Genomic DNA, 18,155 nt, shown 5'->3' on the forward strand with positions numbered 1-18,155 from the left:
TACAATTGGACTTCTTCGCCCCCTGCTGGCATTTAGAAAGAATACAGGTTTCAGGCACTTCTGCAATGGCTTATCTTTTTTTAGAACCGGAAGTTGCTGCCTGATTTTGACATCGAAAAAGCATATTGACATGTAACATGTAAATACAATGGATTGGGGACGCTGTTTCGCTTCTTGCATTTATATATTGTCCACTGTGGGACTAAAGCAGTTTTACTCTTTGAAAGGATCAAAACCCATTTACATTTTTTAATTATTAGAAAATTGCATTTTACATTTTATTTGGACTTAGATACAATTTGCACAAATTAGGTAAGATTTGTTTATGTTGTATATAAGTTTTAAATTAGATTATTGTATGTAAATACACACACACATATATATATATATATATATATATATATATATATATATATAATTGCATTTAAATTTTTACTTACCGTCCAGTGGGGCACGACTTTGACAATTAGTTTTTGCATTCTCATTTTAATATGGTCATAGATTGCTGATATGAGTATGTGAATATGAAAGTGGTCATTGACTTATTGCGTTTAATTTATACTCAAATAACACATACATATGTGGAACATTATAATACTACTGTGGAACTACATGTTAGTAGCGCAGGTTGTGAATTGTTGGTTCATGTCAGCAAGTGAACCGGGCTAAACAAGAACAATAACCCGCGATATAAAAAGATGCAACACAATACATTTGTAGACTTTTATTCTCTTATCAGCCATAGACACACTGCAGCCATTTTGTTTTTGTCTTTTTGAACTTTGATACAGTAATACATGCCCTAATAGATATTTGAATATGCATTGTATATGTATATAACTGTCATCATCACAGAAAAGGGATGCTGATTTTCAAATTAAAAGCATACCTGTCACAGTGAACTTCCACTAGTTTTGCATTTGACACTCTTCTAAATCACAAAGTAAACAGTGACAGTGAAATAAACACATTACATGTTGTAGATACGTACAGTAGCGATGCTCGGAGCTGTGAGTAATGGTGGGTTCAGGCTCCCAACCGTGTGTGTGCCTGGAGCATCACTATCTTGTATTTAATCGTCTGCCCTGCCAAAAGGAAATTACTTCTGTGGATCAGATATACTCTACCTTATATTATATCCTGTGCACAAAAAGCAAGGAGGTGCTCCCTCCTGACATTCAGGAGTGCAAAACGCAGCCTGTGGAAAATAAAATCTTTGCGGACAGAAACTGGCCCACACTCTTTCTCAACACGCACACTCACGGACACACAGCACACAACTGCTCAGCAACGGGTCCAACACGCATTCAAAAGATAAACGGATAAGGTTCAACGATTCATAAAGCAGAAACACCTGATCGCCTGGTCACTAATGTCTCATCAGATTGTGGCTGTAAAACAGCTGCGAGGATCTTATCCACACGTGGCAAAAACTATAATCTAATTCGCTATCTAAATGAAAAATGTACCAAGACATCAACAACATAAAACCAGCTTGTAATAACTCTGATAATACCCTCTCCACGCCAGCTGACTTACGGTACACCCTCGCTCACATATTCAACCTTCATACACGAGTCAAGAGCAACAGTTGAAGAGAAAAAGGGGGCCAGAAAAAAGCGAATACAATTAAACGTAATAACGCGGAGGGAAAGACACGAAGAAAGGAAAAGAGAGGCAGAGGGGCGATCTACTACAAAGCAGTCAAAGCTAGGATCGTTTAGTCATGCCTGCTCTACTTCACATGGGTCATGGTTAATTCCTAGGCTACTGATGTCCGTAATGTCTAGAATATAGGTAATATATAACTCCCAAAGACAGATTACACAGAGCCTACACAAAACACAGCAGCAGCAGCAGCAGTTCAATTGAGTGTGGATACAGTCCGGTTTCCTCTGTGTGACATCTTGAGAGAGGCTCGTACAGTGAGTGAGAAGCATCATGTGAGAGGCAGTGCAGTGTGACAGAGATATGGTCTTTCAGTCCAAGCAGCTGCTCAGAGACGAGGACCGGCAGGTTCAGCAGGTGAAGGGTTCTTTACCGTTTGTGAGTGAGTCGATGCGCCTTTTGTTTTCTTTGTGGTCTCTTTGTTCGCTCCACCGCAGCGTCGAGACAAAAAAAAACAACAACGGACGGCTTTCTTTGGTCACAAAACAGGCGAAAACAACACCAGAACATGAACAGAAAATCCTGAATATACGTCACACCAGCCAGGGGGAAGGAAAGTAAATGGTGAACAAAAGCTTGAAAAGGGGAAGACAGTGCCGTGGTGCACACTGGGATTGCATGTGGCTAATGCATAGGATTGGGGGACTTTAGCATGGGAAGAGCCAGGGAGTGGAGGAGAGTGTTACACATTCCTCTACTCTCACTCGTCCTCCTCCTCCTCCTCCTCCTCCTCGTTGTCCTTTTCTTCTTCGTGGTAGCGGTGAAAGAGCTGGTGGAGATGCTGCTGGAGGTCACGTGGTGTTGACCCTTTTCCCGGGTCGTCCACTTGCTCTAGAAGGACCTGTTTGCGCTGCCCAGCTCTCTTCACCACTGTTCGTCTGTGGGTGCGACCTTTACGCATGTGGGCCCTAGAAAGGGGGGGGGGGGGGGGGGGAGGAGGGGGGGGGAGCAGAAGAAGACAGGTCAGCGTCATCAAAATATGCACCTCAGGGTGCGCCGCAATAGAACTAAAAGGAGGAGATGTTGCTGTGCTGGTTATAGGCATGCTATGGTACGTGAAAAAAAGCTAAACACTTTATGACATCATGCTGTGTAAATCCAGCATTCAATTGTGATCACATGCACGGCAACTTTATAGCTACAGAAACCTGTAGATTATGTTACAACACACTTCAAACAGACTAATGATGGAATCATCCAGACTACACGTGGATGGAGATGTGCTGACTGGGAGGGCCATAGCATGTGAGTGACCCCTGGCCTTCATGCAAGAATCTTCATTTATCTTGGATTTGTGTACACCTGTTTAACACATCACGCTTGTTCTGGTGTTGTCCTCTCCGAGAGGCGTAAGGTGTCACGATGCATAACAATACACAGTAAACATAATAACAATAGTGACAGAAACATCTATCTCACTTAGTTCATTGCATGTTATCTCTCTTTTTTTACAGTATGCTACTTGTCCAAGTGGTTAAGGATATCCACATAAAGCAAACATTAGTCAATATTAGTAAAACTGATAAACCTGCAGCTCTTCACACGTGTGCAATCGAACCGGGTTCACTCGGAGCACTCACACACCTCCTGACCACAGTTCCATCTTCTTTGACAGTCTCCCTCTCTACCACAAGAGGGAGCTCTGATGTGGTAAAACCACTTAAATAACCTAGTGCCTGGTGGCATGAAATGGAGAAAACGGTATACCCTTAATTTGGAATGATTTGATTATGAAAACAAACAAAAGAACAGAGACGTGGTGCCGATCGATATGGATGTGAAATACAATTTATGTACAAAAGTGGTGACGAGGACAACAGCAAACCTGTTTGAAGTCTTTTTGGGCAGAGGGGAGGTCGGAGGCCAAAGACGGATCCCCCTGGAGGGTCAGGGTTCTTTCACCCTCCACCACCATTGTTCTTTCTACGCGGCTGACCGTACAGCCTCCAGCCGTCTCCTGACTCGATGCTGAGGAACCCTCACATTCAGCAAATGTAACCTGAATCAGAAGAAAAGAGTTTGTTTGTCCTTTATCTACAACTACCGCTCTAGATGTTGCCGTGTCGGTTACTTCCTGTTGAGGGAAAAAAAAGAAAAAAGAAGCTCCGGAAGACTGTGATGAACACACAAATAAATCCAGGACACACACACACACACCTCTGTGTGGTCGCCCTCACTCTTCAGCACGGTGCGCTTCACCACCTTGGAGTATCCGTCTCCATCCGCCATGCGGACTCCTTCTGATGACACCTCTTCACGCTCCACTCCATCGGCGGAAACACACCTGCGAATTATTTTACGTGTAACCTGAGGAAGATCATGTGAGAAAAGACCATTAGTTTGTTGAAACACTTCATATTAACCATCATTCATAAATGGGAAATTGGTAGTTACTTATTACTTTTACCAAACAATGACATTATAATGAATAACGTATTCAATTATTAGTAATACTACAATTTATGTTATTTTAACAGTTTGTTGTTGCACACATTTGAACATGTTTCATGCAATATTAAGTATTTGTTAATGATTACCAAATCATCTGGAAACCTTTACGAAATAGTTTGTAAAACATCTATTCTATAAATAAACATTATATAGATAAACAGACCAGACCACTTTGTTAATGGTTAATAAGCGGTTAGAAAATCCTCGATAAAGCCATAACTGATTACTAATGTAATGCTTTGTTAAATGCTTCATAAATACGTTGTAAAGCAGCTACACACGTTATTTAGATAGATAGTTAATAATTGTCAGTGGTTAATGTTTGGTTTCTGCTCCATCCATGTCTGTAATATTTATATATGTTTTATAAACGATATCTTAAAGGTTTACAAATCAATAGTTCATCAAATCTATAGATAAATCATGTATTAATGCAATCAAAATGTAACTGTTATTGTCTCTTTTCTGCTGTGATACAATATGCAAAAAGTAATTCATTAACAATTATACACAAAGAGCCTTTGGTATGGCTGCAAACATATATCATCAAATGTGTTTTGTTTTTGGGCTGGTTTTCACATGAGATATGTGCATATAGAATCTTGCTTTACCTTTTTGACAACAACGTGTCCATTTTCATCCTTGTACCTTTCTTCCGTCACTGAGCGAGTGGGGAGGTCTGGCATTTCATCGGCCTGTAAGGGAAACAAGACAAACAATAACCAGGAGCAATAAAATGGATCTGCGTCAAGTTTGTGTGTTTAATTCTCCACTTCAAAAACAAAACGCAAACACGCTCAAGACCATTAGGACACAAAACTTGAGAAGTGCTCACAGCAACAGAAAACACCTCCATGAGGTTCAGCCATCTGTGCAAATCATGGAGCAGGTTTCTTATGAAGCCTAATTTAGTTTCATCTGCAAACATAAACTTTTCACCCATTTTGATAAGAGGCTGTTAGACAGTTCACATTCTAACTTGACGGTGAAGACCAAGCCTGGTTAATGTTGCACTCTGGAAGTCACACCCTCCATGCTCATTGAAAATGCCATAAATCATGCTAAATCAGATACCTGTATGACAACTCTTCTTCGAACTATTCTGGTGGTCAAAAATTCATCATCAGAACTTTCTGACAATGATCCGAGCTCTGCGACGATATCCTGACCAAGCAACACAAGTCCGGTAAGATTTAATAGAGGATATAAAATATATAAATACTGTTTGCAGCAAAGCAAGCAATGAGCAGAGTGATATGGAGCACTTTCCATTGACTTTAAATATGACAATTAAACTTTACAATTTTCATATATTACAATGGAAAGTACAACATGGCAGTCTGTAACTTGGAAAATTGTTCGCAAAACATACCATGCTTTATTTCAATTAAAGAATAAATGTGCTTATTGATGATTTTTTTTTTAAGATGTAGCTTATGTTATCATTGTGAGTGATACAGCCAGTTACAAGTAGCACAGTGACATGCTGAGTTAGGACTGGTTAAAATCTAAAATCAAAATAAAATAAGGGTTATGAGGAGTTTTAGATCCCATCCATGTGGCCAGAGGGTTAGCAGTCATTCCTCTCTGAAGCAAATATAATATTTGGTTAAGCTCAGCTCCAGGAAAAAAAGCTTGCAAGTTGGGGTGGTGTACCAAATCTCATCTTACCCGTGTCAGAGATTTAACAGTATCATCATATGCCACACTTTCCCAGACAGGGGGCGGTTGTGAAGCCTCACACAAGGTGAATTCTTCATCCGATGCTTCTGAATAGTGTAATAATTCTTCTTTCTCTTTGTGTACATTATAAGGAGGCTCCTGGACAAAAGGAGCATCCTCATAATCTTCACTTCCAGAGGACAACAGAATTTTTCGATTCCCTTTTTCTAGCACTTTAAGATGGCTGAGATGACCCTGGGGCTGATCTCCATTTGACCTCGTACTAGCCTCAGGTTCATCAGGCTCAGTCTCTGAGAAATCTGATGCAGCCTGTATGCAGTCAAAGAAAGGCTCTGGGTCAGAGTATTCAAAGGTTGGGCTGCCTGCACCACTCTGCACAACTTCTGCATATCCTGGAGGCATGTGGGTATCAATGGTTGTGGTAGAAGAGATCTCGGTATGCCCAGATAGGATGCTATACTCCTCATCGGAAGTTGAGGAAGCCACCTCTGCTTTGGGTTTAACTGGAGTAGGGTGAGAGGCAAAACCCTCGGACTCTACTGGAGTCAGAGATTCTTCTGAATGCTGTCCACTGGTCCTTGGCCTAGCCTCATCTGAGGATGCCTCCATCAGTTCCTCAAAGCTAAAATGTCTTGCAGATGTAACTGTCTCCGGAGTCAATTCAGAAAGAGACTGGGAAGAGACATCTTCAGTCTGAAGTGCTTCAACAAAAGTTACCTCCCATGAATGTGTAAGTTTATCTTGGATACTCTGTGTTGACATGTCTCCTGTCACACCCATTGAGTCTTGAGATGATAGAGCTGATTCAATTTTTTCTGGACTTTGAAGAATGTCAGTTGGGGAACCTTCCTCACAGAGATTTGCCAGATGTTCCTCCGGTATGTCAGGAAGGCTCTTGGCTTCTATTGACACTGAAGAAAGTGTCTCGGTTGCATTTTCACCATATGTGCTGGACTGGAATATGTCCACAGGAAAACTTGAGTGCAGTGATACCATCACTTCACAAAATCTTTGGGGACATTCTGGAGTTGAAAGGGACTCAGCGGGAGATAAAGGACTATCCTTACAATTATCAATGCTTGATGGTACACCTGTATGGCATTGCTCTTCAGGTGAAAGGTCATCAAGGTCACACATTTGATCACCTTCAGAGCTTCCATCACTGAATTCTAACAGAAGTGGGTCAGGTGTCTCTGTTCTAAATTTAACGTCAATCTCCTCCAGATCTGACAACAGCTGGTCAAGCTGAGGGGACCCAGACTTGGATGGTGTTGGTGAGGATATGATGACTTGTTCATCGGGACTTTCTTGAGCTGTTTGACAGAGTGAGTTTGGGGTCGCTGAGATTGGTTTAGCTAAGTCTGAATTTTCACTTTGTTTGGGGAATGACATCTTCATCTGGTTAAATGTCACGCACGTAGAAAAAGTCTGCTGCTCAACTGACACCACAGGTTCTGGGGCGGATGCTCTGAAGTCTGCTAACCAGTCCTTCAGGAGCAAAAAGTCAAAGTCAGAAGACACGGATTCTGGGGACAATGCCCTGCTACTAAATAATGTATCAAGTTCAACATCTGATGAAGCTGACTGCGGAGACTTTGGTCTGGTATCAAACCGGGCTTCGTGACACAAGTCAGTACCTTCCTGGCCTGAACATATTGATTGTGGTGTAAAGGACTGGTGGGTAGACGGTTGCACATCATAACCGATTTGGGAAGATTGGAACTGAGGAACAGGTGAATCAGGAGAGAGGAGCCTATGTTGACTTTGAGATGCCACTGACTCTGGGGAGGATGCTCTGAAATGTGCAGGCTCTATGACTTCTACATTTGTGTGGTTAGTATCTTCAGCAAGCGGTGTAGCAGATGACACGCTGGCTCTTAGGTTATCACTTTCTTCTGTATGGCATTGATCGTCAGGTGAAAGGTCATCAAGGTCACACATTTGATCACCTTCAGAGCTTCCATCACTGAATTCTAACAGAAGTGGGTCAGGTCTGTCTGTTCTAAATTTAACGTCCATCTCCTCCAGATCTGACAACAACTGGTCAAGCTGAGGGGATCCAGACTTGGGTGGTGTTGGTGTGGACTCAGAGGATGTGATGACTTGTTCATCGGGGCTTTCTAGAGCTGTTTGACAGATTGAGTTTAGGGCCGCTGAGATTGGTTTAGCTAAGTCCGAATTTTCACTTTGTTTGGCGAATGACATCTCATTATCTTTTTCCTGTGGTGAGCTAGTGGTGGTCAATGTGATTTCAGATGTTTTACTTAGGTCAAAGGTACCTGGAAATGGTAATTCTAGTTTTTCAGTGGAAAGTGTGTTTGAAACCTGTGTCAAGGAGGGTGTTTCGGTTGGAAAGACCTGTCCCTGTCCTAAATTTAAAAAAGATTGTCTTGAAGATTCTGAAAGACTTGTCCTGGATGATGCCGTTGATACCTGCAAGAAATGATACAATGGAATGGAAAAAATATAAATAAATATGATTTATGATTTCCTTTGGTGATGAAGCATGCGTTTGTCAATGGTCTGAAATGAGGAAATTCACTTGTAGCCCACTTGCATTTAGGTCACTGCAGTGGTATCTAATATATGGTAATAACATTTGTCTTACAGATTACAATTTAAACACATTACATTTATGTAATGAATAAGATGCTGCACAAATTTAGATACTTTAAACAATTCGAAATATTACATTGAGAACATCACTGAAACACACGATTGTTTTACAATAATAAAAGCAGGGTACAAGTGAACTTGAATCAGGCTCAGGATTTGGTGTAAAAAGAAGGTGGACATGCGTCCTTTTATACACATTCAAGTTAGTGTTTTCTGCCTTGTCATCACATAGGGGCAGGAAGCACTGCACTTCAAACGACAATGCTAAACCCACTATTTTATTTGTCACAGTCAAACACTACGACTGTTTGTTCGACTGCAGGTCTGCCCCATCTTACAAAAGGTAAATACCTTGTTATTACAGTAATGACAACAGACAACTGAACACTTCATTAACATAATCAAACTTTAAAAAGCATATTGCAAGATGATAGAAAAGCGATGTTGGGTCCCCTACCAGGACTTTTGAGACAACAGAATGTGGGAGAAGGGCAGTAGCGGGAGAAGAGGGGATGTCTAGCTACAGAAATGCAATTATGTCGTCACATTTAATTTCACGACTGAAGTGTTCAGGAATATTATGGGCACCATTGGAAGTTTGTCTCTGTAAGATGTTTTTTGGTTGGAAGACTGTGCATAACAGACAGCACAGGATTGTTCTAGCTGTGGCAAAATATACAAGTTGGTTTAGATTTGTAGGCAAAGCTCTAAATGGCTCTGTTCAACTTATTGCAACGACAGTATATTGTAATCTTATATAAAGAAAATTTGGAAAACTTAAGATATAATAAAGGCCCTTGAATGTCTTTCGGCTTGAATCGGTCCGGTCAGGCAGTTGAAAGGATTCACAAAGTCCATTGGTTAGCTATTGCTTGAGCGGACATTCCATACTAGCTGGACAATAAGCTCATGTCACTCAGAAACAGTCACTAATTTCCATTAGTTGGGCTTCACCAAAAGGTAATTTCTACTGCTCTAATGCAAACATGCCACAGCAAGACAGTGAAGCCTCGAGGCATTATTAGTAAAACGTTGAGGCATCAGTACTACATTCACAAATGCCAAATGAATTACTTTTGAAAGCAACACTGCATTCACTTGTGCTGTCTTACCATCACCGAGGAGCCTGGCTCTCATCCTCGCTTATGGATTTTCTTTTCATGTTCATGGAAAACAAAACTTGGGCTTGTGTCATCTTTAATTGTGATTCAGGGTCTGTTGGTTTATGTTTGTTCACATGGGCTCTTCATTTCACTGATTCTCTTTTGGTTTGAGTTTGTTCATGGGAAGCCTCCACCAGCCAGACAGCATCATGACATTCAAAATTGTGTTCTACAGATGGCATGTGACTCAACTCATACAGGATTGTATGATCTGTTATGATATAGTTGAGATAACTTTCTGTCCAGGCAAGTGGCTTGACAAAAAAAGACTGGTTAGTTGTGTTTAAGGAGGAAGCTATGAGTCCTGTCATAACTGTTGAAGTAAGTAGCGTCAGCATTTCAGGAAGTGTATTGTTAGTGTATGACCAAGTATTTTTCAGTGGGATACTGAGTGATCCTGTAATGGTTTGGAATCTGTTATGATGCTTTCATAATGACAATGGCTGTGCTTTGTGGGTCTTCCCTTCTGACTTACAAATCTTCAAATTTGTCTGCAGAAACTGTCTCTTCCGGCAGACATTGCAGTTGGTTTGAAACGTTATCTAAATCTCCTATTGATTCAAGAATTTGAGGAGTAGATGGACTTAGCTCAGACAGCCAGTAGTCAAGGAATGACTGTGTGTACTCGATGTCCGATGGCACATCACTGAAGGACTCCTGACATTCACCGTCAAACACAATGGACTCGGGAGAATCTGGTCGGATCTCATCAAATAAAGTATCAAGACATGAATTAGTGCAATCCCTCTCCATCATTACGGAGTCTAGTGAAACAGTTCCACTTTCTGACAAATAAATGTAATAATGAGGTTGACAGTCAAAATGAGGAATTGGTGAGTCAGGGGATAGGGCGGTGAACTCATCAAATGAGGAAAACGATTCTGGAGAACGCGGCCTGTGGTGAGGGAATAATATTTCAGGTGACGGTAGCCTATACGCTGAAAGTGTGGGACTGTCATTCAATTCAATTTCAGCTGCATATTGGTGAAGACCTGTGGATCCTGTTTCAGAACTTGATATGCTAGAACCGCCTTGACATTGCGGAGAAACAGAACCAGTGAACATAGAACTTGAAGATCGAGACTCATCACCTTTTTTGTCATCTGATGTGCTATGAAAAGTGAAATAATCCTTTGAAAAATGTTGTTCTGCAGACCTGGCAGGTGATATGTCATGTTTTTGTGGTGGACCACTGAACATGCAAGACTGTTTTTTTAAGGTAGACTCAAATAGCCTTGTTGAACAACAAGAACATTTTCCACGATAGAGTGGATCGTACAAATGCGACATTAAGTTCTTAACAAAAGGCTTGTGTATTATACTGTATCCCTTAGTATGTATTGTGGAATCTGGTGATTCAAATTCAGAAGGGAAAGGTTTGAGCTGGGACAGTTTTGTCTGTGACTCATGTACTGAGGCAGAGTTTTTAGCCGATAATTGATTGATTTCAAAGAAAAATAAGTCGTCGGCAGATGTTTTTTCTTCAAACAAAATATATGGTGTTTTTTCTGTACTAATGCATTGCACAGCATCGGCATATGGAAGGGGTTTTACAACAGAAAGGTGACATTCAAGTGCACATAATTTAGTGGCTTCACATAGTGAATCTGGTGAATCTGGTCTGTGATCGTCAAAAAAATTCTCAATAGAAAATCCGGAGGATAAAGAACGATGTTCAATTGAAATCACAGATTCTGGGGAAGATGCTCTAAAGTCTGCTAACCAGTCCTTCTGAAAGAAATAGTCAAAATCGGAAGACACGGATTCTGGGGACAATGTCCTGCAACTAAATAATGTATCAAGTTCAAAGTCTGATGAAAACGACTGCGGGGACTCTGGTCTGATTTCATCAAACAGGTTTTCAAGACAGAGATCAGTGCCGTCCCAATCTGAAAATGTTGATTGTGGTGTAAATGACTGGTGCCTAGACGGTTCAACATTGTAACTGTTCTGGGCAGATCCGAACTGAGGAACAGGTGAATCAGGTGAGAGGGGCCTATGTAGACTTTGAAATGCATCAGATTCTGGGGCAGAAGCTCTAAAGTCTCCCAAACAGTCCTTCAGGAGCAAAAAGTCAAAATCAGAAGACACAGATTCTGGGGACAATGACCGGCAACTAAATAATTGATCAAGTTCAAAGTCTGATAAAACGGACTGTGGGGACTCTGGTCTGGTATCATCAAACAGAGTTTCCAGACCAAAATCAGCATCTTCCCAGTCTGACAACGTGGATTGTGGTGAAAACGACTGGTGCCTCGACGGTTCAACATCGTAACCGATTAGGGAAGATTGGAACTGAGGAACAGGTGAATCAGGAGAGAGGGGCCTATCATCACTTTGAGACGCCACTGACTCGGGAGACAATGGTCTCAAATTAGTGAGCCAGTCCTCTATGGAGGACTGAGTGGACTCCTCGTCTAAGACCTTTGATGGAGGGCGGATAGGTATGAACTCAAATGGTTTGGAAACCAAAAAAGCGTCTGCCTTTGTTTCATGTGTAATTCCCCGTACAGCATCTGCATATGTAAAAGGTCTTGCAGCGACCAATGATGGGGACGTAGTTATATTCACACTTGTGTGTTTAGCGTCAACTTGTAAAGTAAGTGAATCGGGGGAATCTGGTCTGTTGTCGTCAAACAATTCCTCGAGACAAATTCCGGAATACTCAACACCTGAGAGTGTTGAAAGAGGTGACACTGGTCTACTTTCAGAGTACTGTAAGTAATAGTTACAATGTTGACTCTTCATCTGGTTAAATGGCATGTATGTAGAAAAAGACTGCTTCTCAAAAGACACCACAGATTCTGGGGAGGATGCTCTAAAGTCTGCTAACCAGTCTTTCAGGAGGAAAAAGTCAAAATCGGAAGACACGGATTCTGGGGACAATGCCCTGCAACTAAATAATGTATCAAGTTCAAAGTCTGATGAAAACGACTGCGGGGACTCTGGTCTGATTTCATCAAACAGGTTTTCAAGACAAAGATCAGTGCCGTCCCAATCTGAAAATGTTGATTGTGGTGTAAATGACTGGTGCCTAGACGGTTCAACATTGTAACTGTTCTGGGCAGATCTGAACTGAGGAACAGGTGAATCAGGTGAGAGGGGCCTATGTAGACTTTGAAATGCATCAGATTCTGGGGAAGAAGCTCTAAAGTCTCCCAAACAGTCCTTCAGGAGCAAAAAGTCAAAATCAGAAGACACAGATTCTGGGGACAATGACCTGCAACTAAATAATTGATCAAGTTCAAAGTCTGATGAAACGGACTGCGGGGACTCTGGTCTGATTTCATCAATCACGTTTTCAAGACAGAGATCAGTGCCGTCCCAATCTGAAAATGTTGATTGTGGTGTAAATGACTGGTGCCTAGACGGTTCAACATTGTAACTGTTCTGGACAGATCCGAACTGAGGAACAGGTGAATCAGGTGAGAGGGGCCTATGTAGACTTTGAAATGCATCCGATTCTGGGGAAGAAGCTCTAAAGTCTCCCAAACAGTCCTTCAGGAGCAAAAAGTCAAAATCAGAAGACACAGATTCTGGGGACAATGACCGGCAACTAAATAATTGATCAAGTTCAAAGTCTGATAAAACGGACTGTGGGGACTCTGGTCTGGTATCATCAAACAGAGTTTCCAGACCAAAATCAGCATCTTCCCAGTCTGACAACGTGGATTGTGGTGAAAACGACTGGTGCCTCGACAGTTCAACATCGTAACCGATTAGGGAAGATGGGAACTGAGGAACAGGTGAATCAGGAGAGAGGGGCCTATCATCACTTTGAGACGCCACTGACTCGGGAGACAATGGTCTCAAATTAGTGAGCCAGTCCTCTATGGAGGACTGAGTGGACTCCTCGTCTAAGACCTTTGATGGAGGGCGGATAGGTATGAACTCAAATGGTTTGGAAACCAAAAAAGCGTCTGCTTTTGTTTCATGTGTAATTCCCCGCACAGCATCTGCATATGTAAAAGGTCTTGCAGCGACCAATGATGGGGACGTAGTTATATTCACACTTGTGTGTTTAGCGTCAACTTGTAAAGTAAGTGAATCGGGGGAATCTGGTCTTTTGTCGTCAAACAATTCCTCGAGACAAATTCCGGAATACTCAACACCTGAGAGTGTTGAAAGAGGTGACACTGGTCTACTTTCAGAGTACTGTAAGTAATAGTTACAATGTTGACTCTTCATCTGGTTAAATGGCATGTATGTAGAAAAAGACTGCTTCTCAAAAGACACCACAGATTCTGGGGAGGATGCTCTAAAGTCTGCTAACCAGTCTTTCAGGAGGAAAAAGTCAAAATCGGAAGACACAGATTCTGGGGACAATGCCCTGCAACTAAATAATGTATCAAGTTCAAAGTCTGATGAAAACGACTGCGGGGACTCTGGTCTGATTTCATCAAACAGGTTTTCAAGACAAAGATCAGTGCCGTCCCAATCTGAAAATGTTGATTGTGGTGTAAATGACTGGTGCCTAGACGGTTCAACATTGTAACTGTTCTGGGCAGATCCGAACTGAGGAACAGGTGAATCAGGTGAGAGGGGCCTATGTAGACTTTGAAATGCATCAGATTCTGGGGAAGAAGCTCTAAAGTCTCCCAAACAGTCCTTCAGGAGCAAAAAGTCAAAATCAGAAGACACAGATTCTGGGGACAATGACCTGCAACTAAATAATTGATCAAGTTCAAAGTCTGATGAAACGGACTGCGGGGACTCTGGTCTGATTTCATCAATCACGTTTTCAAGACAGAGATCAGTGCCGTCCCAATCTGAAAATGTTGATTGTGGTGTAAATGACTGGTGCCTAGACGGTTCAACATTGTAACTGTTCTGGGCAGATCTGAACTGAGGAACAGGTGAATCAGGTGAGAGGGGCCTATGTAGACTTTGAAATGCATCAGATTCTGGGGAAGAAGCTCTAAAGTCTCCCAAACAGTCCTTCAGGAGCAAAAAGTCAAAATCAGAAGACACAGATTCTGGGGACAATGACCTGCAACTAAATAATTGATCAAGTTCAAAGTCTGATGAAACGGACTGCGGGGACTCTGGTCTGATTTCATCAATCACGTTTTCAAGACAGAGATCAGTGCCGTCCCAATCTGAAAATGTTGATTGTGGTGTAAATGACTGGTGCCTAGACGGTTCAACATTGTAACTGTTCAGGACAGATCCGAACTGAGGAACAGGTGAATCAGGTGAGAGGGGCCTATGTAGACTTTGAAATGCATCCGATTCTGGGGAAGAAGCTCTAAAGTCTCCCAAACAGTCCTTCAGGAGCAAAAAGTCAAAATCAGAAGACACAGATTCTGGGGACAATGACCGGCAACTAAATAATTGATCAAGTTCAAAGTCTGATAAAACGGACTGTGGGGACTCTGGTCTGGTATCATCAAACAGAGTTTCCAGACCAAAATCAGCATCTTCCCAGTCTGACAACGTGGATTGTGGTGAAAACGACTGGTGCCTCGACGGTTCAACATCGTAACCGATTAGGGAAGATTGGAACTGAGGAACAGGTGAATCAGGAGAGAGGGGCCTATCATCACTTTGAGACGCCACTGACTCGGGAGACAATGGTCTCAAATTAGTGAGCCAGTCCTCTATGGAGGACTGAGTGGACTCCTCGTCTAAGACCTTTGATGGAGGGCGGATAGGTATGAACTCAAATGGTTTGGAAACCAAAAAAGCGTCCGTTTTTGTTTCATGTGTAATTCCCCGCACAGCATCTGCATATGTAAAAGGTCTTGCAGCGACCAATGATGGGGACGTAGTTATATTCACACTTGTGTGTTTAGCGTCAACTTGTAAAGTAAGTGAATCGGGGGAATCTGGTGTGTTGTCATCAAACAATTCCTCGAGACAAATTCCGGAATACTCAACACCTGAGAGTGTTAAAAGAGGTGACACTGGTCTACTTTCAGAGTACTGTAAGTAATAGTTACAATGTTGACTCTTCATCTGGTTAAATGGCATGTATGTAGAAAAAGACTGCTTCTCAAAAGACACCACAGATTCTGGGGAGGATGCTCTAAAGTCTGCTAACCAGTCTTTCAGGAGGAAAAAGTCAAAATCGGAAGACACGGATTCTGGGGACAATGCCCTGCAACTAAATAATGTATCAAGTTCAAAGTCTGATGAAAACGACTGCGGGGACTCTGGTCTGATTTCATCAAACAGGTTTTCAAGACAAAGATCAGTGCCGTCCCAATCTGAAAATGTTGATTGTGGTGTAAATGACTGGTGCCTAGACGGTTCAACATTGTAACTGTTCTGGGCAGATCCGAACTGAGGAACAGGTGAATCAGGTGAGAGGGGCCTATGTAGACTTTGAAATGCATCAGATTCTGGGGAAGAAGCTCTAAAGTCTCCCAAACAGTCCTTCAGGAGCAAAAAGTCAAAATCAGAAGACACAGATTCTGGGGACAATGACCTGCAACTAAATAATTGATCAAGTTCAAAGTCTGATGAAACGGACTGCGGGGACTCTGGTCTGATTTCATCAATCACGTTTTCAAGACAGAGATCAGTGCCGTCCCAATCTGAAAATGTTGATTGTGGTGTAAATGACTGGTGCCTAGACGGTTCAACATTGTAACTGTTCAGGACAGATCCGAACTGAGGAACAGGTGAATCAGGTGAGAGGGGCCTATGTAGACTTTGAAATGCATCCGATTCTGGGGAAGAAGCTCTAAAGTCTCCCAAACAGTCCTTCAGGAGCAAAAAGTCAAAATCAGAAGACACAGATTCTGGGGACAATGACCGGCAACTAAATAATTGATCAAGTTCAAAGTCTGATAAAACGGACTGTGGGGACTCTGGTCTGGTATCATCAAACAGAGTTTCCAGACCAAAATCAGCATCTTCCCAGTCTGACAACGTGGATTGTGGTGAAAACGACTGGTGCCTCGACGGTTCAACATCGTAACCGATTAGGGAAGATTGGAACTGAGGAACAGGTGAATCAGGAGAGAGGGGCCTATCATCACTTTGAGACGCCACTGACTCGGGAGACAATGGTCTCAAATTAGTGAGCCAGTCCTCTATGGAGGACTGAGTGGACTCTTCGTCTAAGACCTTTGATGGAGGGCGGATAGGTATGAACTCAAATGGTTTGGAAACCAAAAAAGCGTCTGCTTTTGTTTCATGTGTAATTCCCCGAACAGCATCTGCATATGTAAAAGGTCTTGCAGCGACCAATGATGGGGACGTAGTTATATTCACACTTGTGTGTTTAGCGTCAACTTGTAAAGTAAGTGAATCGGGGGAATCTGGTGTGTTGTCATCAAACAATTCCTCGAGACAAATTCCGGAATACTCAACACCTGAGAGTGTTGAAAGAGGTGACACTGGTCTACTTTCAGAGTACTGTAAGTAATAGTTACAATGTTGACTCTTCATCTGGTTAAATGGCATGTATGTAGAAAAAGACTGCTTCTCAAAAGACACCACAGATTCTGGGGAGGATGCTCTAAAGTCTGCTAACCAGTCTTTCAGGAGGAAAAAGTCAAAATCGGAAGACACGGATTCTGGGGACAATGCCCTGCAACTAAATAATGTATCAAGTTCAAAGTCTGATGAAAACGACTGCGGGGACTCTGGTCTGATTTCATCAAACAGGTTTTCAAGACAAAGATCAGTGCCGTCCCAATCTGAAAATGTTGATTGTGGTGTAAATGACTGGTGCCTAGACGGTTCAACATTGTAACTGTTCTGGGCAGATCCGAACTGAGGAACAGGTGAATCAGGTGAGAGGGGCCTATGTAGACTTTGAAATGCATCAGATTCTGGGGAAGAAGCTCTAAAGTCTCCCAAACAGTCCTTCAGGAGCAAAAAGTCAAAATCAGAAGACACAGATTCTGGGGACAATGACCTGCAACTAAATAATTGATCAAGTTCAAAGTCTGATGAAACGGACTGCGGGGACTCTGGTCTGATTTCATCAATCACGTTTTCAAGACAGAGATCAGTGCCGTCCCAATCTGAAAATGTTGATTGTGGTGTAAATGACTGGTGCCTAGACGGTTCAACATTGTAACTGTTCAGGACAGATCCGAACTGAGGAACAGGTGAATCAGGTGAGAGGGGCCTATGTAGACTTTGAAATGCATCAGATTCTGGGGAAGAAGCTCTAAAGTCTCCCAAACAGTCCTTCAGGAGCAAAAAGTCAAAATCAGAAGACACAGATTCTGGGGACAATGACCGGCAACTAAATAATTGATCAAGTTCAAAGTCTGATAAAACGGACTGTGGGGACTCTGGTCTGGTATCATCAAACAGAGTTTCCAGACCAAAATCAGCATCTTCCCAGTCTGACAACGTGGATTGTGGTGAAAACGACTGGTGCCTCGACGGTTCAACATCGTAACCGATTAGGGAAGATTGGAACTGAGGAACAGGTGAATCAGGAGAGAGGGGCCTATCATCACTTTGAGACGCCACTGACTCGGGAGACAATGGTCTCAAATTAGTGAGCCAGTCCTCTATGGAGGACTGAGTGGACTCCTTCGTCTAAGACCTTTGATGGAGGGCGGATAGGTATGAACTCAAATGGTTTGGAAACCAAAAAAGCGTCTG

The 18,155-nt window shown here is 42.3% G+C and overlaps 1 protein-coding gene across 1 annotated transcript in view; it reads right to left on the bottom strand.

The window, feature by feature from the left end:
- Nucleotides 1–3,127: 3,127 nt before the first annotated feature.
- LOC117742059 (ankyrin-2-like) overlaps nt 3,128–18,155 on the bottom strand; it is a 98,366-nt gene continuing 83,338 nt past the window's right edge. The window contains exons 42-46 of the mRNA XM_034549349.1: nt 5,791–8,235; nt 4,731–4,814; nt 3,826–3,975; nt 3,494–3,667; nt 3,128–3,344 (exon numbers count right to left, since the gene is read on the bottom strand). Of these exons, the coding sequence (XP_034405240.1) occupies nt 3,207–3,344; nt 3,494–3,667; nt 3,826–3,975; nt 4,731–4,814; nt 5,791–8,235 (2,991 nt within the window). The 3' untranslated portion in view covers nt 3,128–3,206. The remainder of the gene's footprint in view (nt 3,345–3,493; nt 3,668–3,825; nt 3,976–4,730; nt 4,815–5,790; nt 8,236–18,155) is intronic.

Source organism: Cyclopterus lumpus, chromosome 1, assembly GCF_009769545.1.
Source record: "Cyclopterus lumpus isolate fCycLum1 chromosome 1, fCycLum1.pri, whole genome shotgun sequence".
Lineage (NCBI taxonomy): Eukaryota > Metazoa > Chordata > Actinopteri > Perciformes > Cyclopteridae > Cyclopterus > Cyclopterus lumpus.